This window comes from Hydra viridissima, unplaced genomic scaffold, assembly GCF_058129835.1.
Source record: "Hydra viridissima isolate aposymbiotic clone 2 unplaced genomic scaffold, HvirCarnegie_v1 scaffold_13, whole genome shotgun sequence".
Classification (NCBI taxonomy): domain Eukaryota; kingdom Metazoa; phylum Cnidaria; class Hydrozoa; order Anthoathecata; family Hydridae; genus Hydra; species Hydra viridissima.
Genome location: NW_028324312.1, coordinates 11,037,724 through 11,046,944, shown reverse-complemented (window position 1 = coordinate 11,046,944; position 9,221 = coordinate 11,037,724). Strand labels below are relative to the sequence as shown.

At 30.5% G+C, this 9,221-nt stretch overlaps 2 protein-coding genes across 5 annotated transcripts; both read right to left on the bottom strand.

The window, feature by feature from the left end:
• Positions 1-478: 478 nt before the first annotated feature.
• Positions 479-3,798, bottom strand: LOC145186470 (serine beta-lactamase-like protein LACTB, mitochondrial). Of its 2 annotated transcripts, none has more exons than XM_090070689.1 (7): positions 3,552-3,798; positions 3,156-3,423; positions 2,857-3,021; positions 2,426-2,750; positions 1,929-2,077; positions 1,678-1,830; positions 479-1,107 (listed from the first exon to the last, which is right to left on the bottom strand). In XM_090070689.1, the coding sequence occupies exons 1-7, from the start codon at positions 3,645-3,647 to the stop codon at positions 899-901; spliced, it is 1,365 nt and encodes a 454-aa protein (XP_089926815.1). In that variant the 5' UTR covers positions 3,648-3,798; the 3' UTR covers positions 479-898. The 2 variants fall into 2 exon arrangements, with proteins under 2 accessions (XP_089926815.1, XP_089926816.1); XM_090070690.1 differs by lacking the exon at positions 479-1,107 and adding an exon at positions 1,398-1,520.
• Positions 3,799-5,089: 1,291 nt separating this feature from the next.
• On the bottom strand, positions 5,090-9,215 carry LOC145187083 (2-acylglycerol O-acyltransferase 1-like). Of its 3 annotated transcripts, none has more exons than XM_090070691.1 (5): positions 8,983-9,215; positions 8,555-8,824; positions 8,200-8,413; positions 7,901-8,091; positions 5,090-5,784 (listed from the first exon to the last, which is right to left on the bottom strand). In XM_090070691.1, exons 1-5 carry the CDS (start codon positions 9,143-9,145, stop codon positions 5,630-5,632), a joined length of 993 nt encoding a protein of 330 aa, XP_089926817.1. In that variant the 5' UTR covers positions 9,146-9,215; the 3' UTR covers positions 5,090-5,629. The 3 variants fall into 3 exon arrangements, with proteins under 3 accessions (XP_089926817.1, XP_089926819.1, XP_089926818.1); XM_090070693.1 differs by having other exon boundaries at positions 8,958-9,156; XM_090070692.1 differs by lacking the exon at positions 5,090-5,784 and adding an exon at positions 6,973-7,431.
• Between the last annotated feature and the right edge of the window lie 6 nt (positions 9,216-9,221).

Below are 9,221 nucleotides of genomic sequence, written 5' to 3'. Positions count from 1 at the left end.
TTGGATTTGTATCAAAACTGAGCAGAAAGTGGGCCAAAATGTGCAAGATATAATCAAACTAAAACTAGCTGGTTCGACTCGCTCTGCTTCGAAGACTTATATCCTTATAATTGCTGTCCCATATCTAAAAAAACCAAGAGTTTCCAAAGCAGGTTCTTGTCCAGTTCTTAAAGCAGGTTCTTGTTACAAAAACAGACACGCTCCGTTATGAGGATGATCTTTGCAGGGGATGATCCCAAGTTTTTATTTTTTAAAATTCAATCGAAATATAATATTTTGATAATATTATAAGCTGCTAGGGACGAAATAAAACTGAGTATAAGTACTAGTTTTTTGTTTTAACAAACACAACTAATTTTTGAAATTTTTAAATCTAAATGACAAATTTGTTTCTATTCACCCCCCGTTTTCACGGTAATTGTCAGAAAAGTTCAGACTTTTTATGTTAAAAACCTCAAAAAAAAAAAAGTCTAAGATGTTTAAAGAGTTAATTTCAATTTTACTTCAATAGTAATTATAATAACTTCAATTATATCTATTTATTACAGTGAAGACGCATAGTGCGAAAACATTTAATAAAAACATACATATATAATATACATTTGTGTTATTATATTCTTTATCGCCGATTTTTACTTGTAAATCCTGCTCTTTGTAAAATCATTGAATACAGTTTTATGAAAATTTAATTTTATACATTGATGCAAAGGTTCTAAGAATGGACAGATCAGAATACATTCCTAGCATCAAAGATAATATTGTTTACTAAAATTTGAAGTTATATATTGCTTTGTTTCCTGAAAATTTTTATAATCCAAACAGGTTTTTTAAGTGGCCGACGATACCATTTATGACACAGCTTCAAGAATATAATTCCAAGAATATAGTATCACCGGTGCTAATGTTCGTTTACAAGATCATATATTCGGAAGGCTGTTTCCTTAAGATCGACCGACTGCATGTTTACGATTATTGATATAACCAAACCGCGTGGAACGTCAGCAGAAATATTTGGATACCAGTTAGAATCACATGCTTTACATGAAATGTGATCTTTTTTTCTGTCTGGAGCGATTAACAAAATACTACTTGCACCGACTGCACCACCTGCAATAAGAATGTTGTTGTTGTTACACGCGCATCACTAATATTACATTACTTATTATCATTTGTCACAGACTTAAAATAAAAACGTTAAATGTAATTAGTAGCGATGCACAAAAAATTTTTACTGCAAAAAAAAAAAAAAAAAATGTTTAATGATAATAAAAGTACTGAAAATAAAGAGTGAATAACTATCATCTTATGATTTGAACAAAAAAATGATATTTTCAACATGATCTTCTATGTGATCTTCAAAGAACCATGTGCATGTTGTGAGCACTCTAGTGCAACTTACTTTTCATAAAACACAGTTTTTGTTATGAATAGCATTATGTGCACATGATGCACACACGCAACGACGTTTCGTGCGTAACTCAGTTCATTTCGCCTCGAAAACTGAATAAATCCAAGTCACAATACAAATTGAAATTTATAGCTGATTTTGAAACTTGATACTAAACTAACCGACTCTTGCACAACCCTTAAACAATCGATCATAACCATAAATAAAGTTCCTTGGTAAAAAAAAAAAAAAAAACTCGCAAAATAATCCAAAAGAGCACAAACATAAACCTGTGTGAAAAACACATTCCTTTCGAGACAAAGTCTCTGCTTGTATTTCCCAACCCAGACCATAACCAGTATCAGGATAAAGTTGGTTTACTTGGCCTCTGGTAATGGGGTACATGTCCCATAGCAACTTGACAGTAGAAGATTTTAAATAACCTAAAAGAACCAAAACATGATGCGACATTTGTACGCTAGCAAAATATAACACCGTTTATGCAACTTAGTTTTTACTTGTAATATACAACTTCGTGTACCTGTATCGGACTGCACTGAAAATAAGAGCGCATTTCCAAACTTCGTAAGATCTTCTACGTTCGATAAAAATCCCCCTCCAGCCCATTTATAAGAATTATCAACGTAAGGCACATTTTCTAGACACCGGTTCACTCCTCGTCTGTAGTACCTTATGTAATACAATAAAAATGTGATTGCAGTATTGAACCTGTTCATTTCTGTGAACAAGATTTTTTAATTTTTTTTTTGCTCAGCAGTACCTACAGTTGAGTATTATGAAAAAACATTGACTTTTACAATTTTTTCAAGGAGCGAAAAACACAAACCTAAAATGAAAACTGACGTTAAATTTAATTTCAAACGATTTAAAGTTAAATTTCGTAGTAAAAAAACCAAGTTAAGTTATATTTCAAACGATTTTTCAACCAAAATTCTCTTGATAATGATTGCGTGATCAATTTTATCTTGAGTTTTTCATTAGAAACAGCGGGCTATGAAAAATAAAATTGAAGTTCACCTTGCTCTGTTCCCCACAATAGTCTCGTTAAGGTCCGGTCCGGTCGAACACATTCCCATTTCGAGAAACATTTTCGACATGCACTTTGTAAAGTCTTCTCCAGTTACTTTTTCAATTATTCTACTAACGAGTGTGTACGCTAAAGTGGAATAGTTGTAAGTAGAACCAGGAACACAGATTAAAGGGTCACTTTCGAAGAGTGATAGGCTTTCACCCACGCTATCATAACGCTTCTTTATGTAATTTTCATCAAAATCAACAGGGCTTTTACCATACTTTGAAAGTAAAATATCTCTCAAGATCTTCTCCGATGGTGATGCAGCTTCTGAGAAAAAGTTAATTTTAAAAATACAAAACGCTGAAAAACTTGACTTTGGCACAAAAGAAATTTAAGATGAACGCTGATAAACTTTAGTTTTAGAAGCTACTACCTTTATTCGGGTCAGCAAAATAGCCGCGCACACAGCTAGTATGATTTAGTAATTGCCTAGTGGTGATAGAGACCGACTTTCCGTTAAAATATTTCTCAGGAAAATCTGGAACGTATTTCTGTATTGCTGCGTCGAGATCAATGACACCGGTCTCGTACAATTTTCCTATAAATCAAACGGTTTAACAAAAAATTTGAAACTTATGAAAAATATGAAAACTGAATAAAACTAACAAAAATTAAAGCTCATAAGGCTCCAACAAGAAAATTTTTTGCTGAAATAAAAAGAATCAACCAAACCTATTGCAACGCTTGTAAAACTTTTACTTATACTCGCCACTCGCATAACCGTTTTGCTGTTACAAGCGACTCCATTCTCAACATCAGCCAATCCTAAGCCTCCTCTGCATATATATCTTCCGTTTTGGGACACCGCGTAAGAAAGACCCGGGCAGCCCCACTTCTCTTTTGCTTGATGGAGGAGGATCAACACTTCGTTTTTTAAGTTGCAAACTTCTTTTTTGCAACCGCAACACTGATCTCGAATCTTCTGATCAGCTTCTACATTCTATTCGCGGTATTTTAAAGATTTCAAAAATCATTTTTTCTTTTAGATACTCGGAAAAACAATTGAAGAAAAGAAGCTAATATTTTCTTCACTTTTTTTTCACTATGGTTATAGAATCGAAAAGATACTTTGTTGAAGCCATTTTCTGTCAATTTTGCTTTGTTAATAACAAACCATGCACTTGCTAGAATGCCAGTTGCTGTACCAACAATTTTTAAGACCATATTTTTTGAATCAAAGCCATGTTTGCATTATTTATCAATCTTCTAATACTTTGATATTTGAACGAGAATCACAGTAGGAATTTGACATTTTGAATAACACGTAAAAAAGTATGTTTTAAACTCAACAATCGATTAAGAAATAATTGCACTAAAATGCCAAACAGCTGCCTTAAAAACATTTTTAAAAAGCTAGCTTAAACACCATGGCATATATCGTCATAGTTCTAACCAAATTTAATTTGACCAAAAGTTAAGATTAGGATACTTGAATTCTTTGGCATTCTACGGTGCAGGTAAAGAGTTATTTTAATTTTTGTGTTTTTGAGTGAATAAAGATGTTTTGGATCTCAACTGTTTCCATTTAAGACCTTTTAACCGAATAATCGAAATAAATGCGAGGAACAACATGAGGGGCCATCAAAAGAAGTCTTTTTAAAGATTTTAAAAAGACGGTGAGTTAACAATATCTAGATTTATGAATTCGGTTGAAATCTGGAGTAACAAAGTTAAAGAATTTACCAAAGGCAGTCTGGTCTGTAAATTAACGTCGTCTGGTAAATTAACGAATAATACAATAAATGTTCTTTCTTCAGACTACAGCAGAAAATCCATTGATGTTGAACAATTGAACGTTTTAGATAAAGTTCAGAATCATGGAAAATATCACGAACTCCTAAATTAAAACTCAGAATTTAAATATCCGCAATGAATTCTTTTATAGTAACCCTGAGAGAGATTTGCCGAAAGAAAAAATGACGATTACCGAGTACAAAATAAGTTCGTCCCTTTCACGCTCAACCTTTTACGACGAGCTCTTTCGTATGTAATTTTTTTTGCTGGGTTGCTATTAATTTTTATACTAACATTCGGTTTCTGAAATTAAAAAATCTTGTTTTTTCAATTGTAAACTTTACAAATAAACTGAGATTGAAATTTCATACTTAAAATTTTATTTATAATTTTAGTCCATTTTAACATGTACGTAAAAATTGTAAAAACCTGTTTAAAACCTGCTTGGATTTTTGTGTAATGTAAAACAGAAAATATATATTGCCGTTAAAATGTTAAGATAATTGATGTGCTATTAAAATTTGCAACTTTACTACAGGCGATATGATAGCCACTTATTGCATATCTTATTCTTAAGTTGCTAAATGCAGAAGAGTAAAAACCTCCTGTAAAATCAATAGAAATGAGTTAGGCCATTTAGTTATCACCATGACAATATTGCTAAAGCTATAAACAGAGATGAGAAACATTCATAATTCAGAAAAAACGTTTACAAGTAAGAAAAAAAGATTTTAAATATGAACAGAGCTTAAGCAGTTTTCCTATATCATAATTGTTATAACGTAGATACCGCAACAATAAGGCTGCATCTACATTACATCAAAGCAAAAAAGATCAAAACATAAGCAATACTTAATTTAACAAGTTAAGAGTTTGTTTTTTTTACACAGCAGAAAGCAAAGGTAAATGCTAATAACATATCGAACAAGAAAACTTGAAAGCAATCACAATTGAATTGATATATTTGAGTCTTTTTCGCTACACCTCGCCCTCCCCTCACACACCCAAACTCAGTAAAAATATTGGTTTTTTTAAGACTGCTCTAAAAGAGATGCATTAGTATTAGTTAGAACTTTTAGTTTAAATTTTAGAATGTAAATTGTCGCCATTTTGAAGAAATTCTAACATTTACTCATGATGTAGCTGATAACGCTGATGCTAAAATCAGGAAGTATAGTATTACAAATTCTTAGAAGAATTAAATATTTATAAAAACTATAAAAAAATTAAATGAATCATTAGAGGTAAAAACTGTAGTTCACTTTCTTGGAAATTAAAGCTACCACCATTCAGTTGCAATCTACCACCATCACCATCACCAATTATAAGGTGCCACCATCCAATCACAAGCTACCACCATCCATTAACAAGGTTAAGCCGCTAAATAGATATTTATTACTAAACAATTTCTTTCAGACAAACTTGAGTTTTGCATCAGGCGAGCGAGAATATTTCCCTTTATAGGTATTATACAGGGATTCCAGCTCCTTAATATATTCACGGTGGAGTGCATCTATCTCTTCTTGGGAGGGATTTTCAGTCTTCTTTACATGAATAGGTGAGCCCACTGTAAAAACAAAATTTAAAAAAATCTTTAATATAAAACTTAGCACTCATGTCAGATACAATTAAAGATTTAACATACTTGTTTAGTTTTCAATCATAAATTATATAATTGAAGACAATACTGCAAAAAATAGCAGTCACATTTTTGTGATTTTGAGATCACTTTTGAAGAACCACCTACTAAATATTTGGAAAACACATCTACCAAGGGCTGTCAGAAAAATTGCATTTTATAGGTGCCCAGACCCCTAAAAAAGAGAGCTTTTTATAGGAATCCAGACCCCTAAAAAATAGGGTGAGTGGGTACTTTAAAAAACCTTTTTTTTTCAAAAAAAAAAAAAAAAAAAAAAAAATTTTTTTCAATTTTTTTTTTTTTTGTGATTTGATTACATATATAAATAAAAATATAAATAAAAATATTAATAAAATAATAATAAAATAAATACTAAAATACATAAATACATAAATACTATAACATTTGTTAAGTACTTTAAATATAAGTGGAAGTCCAAAACATTTTCTAGTACTAACTTTATAATGTGACGGTGGGGTTTTTGATAAATAATTTTATTTTAGTGTGATTTTAGAGAGTGATGCAGAAGTGAAGGACAGAGATAGTGACAACAGCAATGTGATGAAATTTGAAACTAATAACTGTGAGGTCTGTTTCAGCATATTTTATGCAATTGAAGTAGCTCACAATAAAACTAGTTTCAGATTTAAAATTTTCAAAGTGTCTAATTTACAAAAACAGAAAAAAATTTTAATGCAATGTTAGGGTACGCATCATAATAAATATAATATAAGGTATAAAAGTAAAGGTATTAGGTATAAATATAAGGCATAAGGTATAATATAAGGATAAAATCAAAGGATTAGATGGGAGTAATGCAGATACTAAATGTAGATTGTGATATGGTGAGGTAAGGCTGTCAGTGTCCAATGCAGATATGGTAGAAGTGCGGTAGGAGCATCAGAATTTTCAATAACAACTGTTAACGCATAAAGCAATAATAAAAATAATATTACCTTGACAAAAATAAAAATACTTACCACTGGTTTTTTCTTCTCTTAATTATCTTTCTTAATAAATATTCTCAATTATTTCTCATCAACATATACTTTCTGTATGTTAACTAGAAAAACAATTAATTTTATATTTTCTTCAAAATTAGTTTTACTTTGTTGTGTACTTTTTTTCATTTAAATTTTTGAGTTTTTAATTCCTAAATTTTTCCGCACAACATTAACACATGGGTAAAAAAATCAATCTTTCATATTCAAATGGTGTAAAATTTCCATACAAGTAAATTATTCAAGAGATTTACAGTATGTTAATTGCATATAGTTTTTAGCATGCCATACTTAGTTATAAGGTTTTCTAATTACTTTATAACTAAGTAAAAATTTCAAACATTTTTTATAAGCTAAATTGCATATTAAACAAAACCATTAGAAATATAAATCTTACAAGTTATTTAATTTTTTTTTTTACCTTGACATCACGTAGTAACCAGTGAAGTTCTGAAGTTGTTTTTTTTTCCCTTATGCTTGTTGGTAAGAATTTCTTTTATAACAGCACATAAATGGTTCAGCGCATTATTTAGAATAAAACCAAATGTAATTCTATGGCTGGGAAAATTTGATCCTGAAAACGTTTTAACTAATCAAAGTATTATAAAAAAAAAGATTAACTTTACATTTGTGTTGGAATTGCACCAGAAAACGTTAAAAAAAAGTTATATAAAGGTTAAATAAAAGTTTTAAAGGTAAATATTTACATACGAAATCAAATTACGAACAAAAAAATATATATATTTATTAAAAAATGTTTTTTCTAACATTTTGGGGGTCTGGGTGCCTATAAAAAGTGATTTTTCTGACATCCCTCGGTAAATGTGTTTTGCAAATATTTAAAAGATATCTATTTAAGTAGGGAAAAAAATTCAGAGTGTGACGACATAAAACCTGGTGGTCAATTTAGCACACTGTGAGTGATTTCCATTAAAAAATTCTCGGTAAAAAAAACTGACCATACATTGATCTATGAAGAATATAACAATTAGGGGCCAAAATATCGTTCTTTTAAATACTATCTTTCTTAAAAAAAGTCTTACCAACAGTTGTTACTGGGACACGGAAAGGCATTAAACCAAAACTGTATTGGAATATCCCCCTTCCATAGAATAAAACAGGAGAAACACCGCTGAAACTTCGGACCTTCTCTTGAAAAATACGGAGCAAGGGATGTTTTGCTTGTTTGTGGAGGTCATTTTCACCAAAACTGTAAATTGGCACAAGAGAAGCTCTAAATGATCATATAACTCAATCATCATTAATTTTACATTTTGAACTGTGTAAATCTGCTAAAAACAAAAATACTAAATAACAACTTTAGAGCAAACTAAAAATTTACCCAGTCCTCAATGCCATTTTTATAAAACCTTTTCTATTCAGCAACTTTAGAGTTGTTGAACCTGGGAAAGCTTCAAGAGCTTCAGCAGCACCTCCTACCACAATAATTGCTGCATTACCAGCTTTATTGCAAATGTTTTTTATGCTTTCCTTAGAAACATCACAAATACCAAGTGAGAGCAAAAAATCTCGATGTAGTGGCCAGCGAAAATTCACTTAAATCGGAATATTAGAGAACTTTAAAAAGAAGTTTAACATTTGAACAAAATTTCAATGAGGAATCTTTGAGATAAGCTTCTTCTCAATCTACCCCAGTGCTTAAAAAAGAAAGCAATAACAATGATTTCAAAACAAACCTTTCAGTGTAAGAAGATGAGGTGTAATTTTAGGAAATATTTTACTGAAATCAGTTCCTTCTGTTGCAAAACATCCAAATGCACCATTACTAATAATACCATGCGGATGGTATCCAAAAATATAGCTTTTAGATGGATCAAGATCAACAGTTTTAACAAGCTTTATAGGAAAATAATTACAAAAATACTTCCACAATGATAATTGCCGCATATAGTTAAAACGCCTTCCTCCTCTGGATGGAAGGTCAAAATCCCACAAGAAGAAAACACCTAAATGAAAAAAATTATGAATTTTTGGAAAATAAAACTTTTATGAAATAAAAACGAATAAATTTAATTATAAATTTTAGTATAAAAATCAATAACACTTACATGTATTCCAGAAACTTATTTATCAAATTACCTGTTTGGACTATAAACACTAGTACCTGCATAAATAATCGAAAAAATAGCAAATGGAGTAAAGAGCATTAATATAAATGTTAAAGTTCCAATAATTGGACCAAGCACAGCAATCAAAGAAGTTGTGAACACAGCTAGGGTCTGAAAGCGTCGACTTAAGGGAATAAAAATTGGTGCAAATTCAACCATCTTTATACTATAAACCTGTTATACACATTTGTAGATTCTTTAAACTTAATAACAACAATCGAATGCATTTTATAAA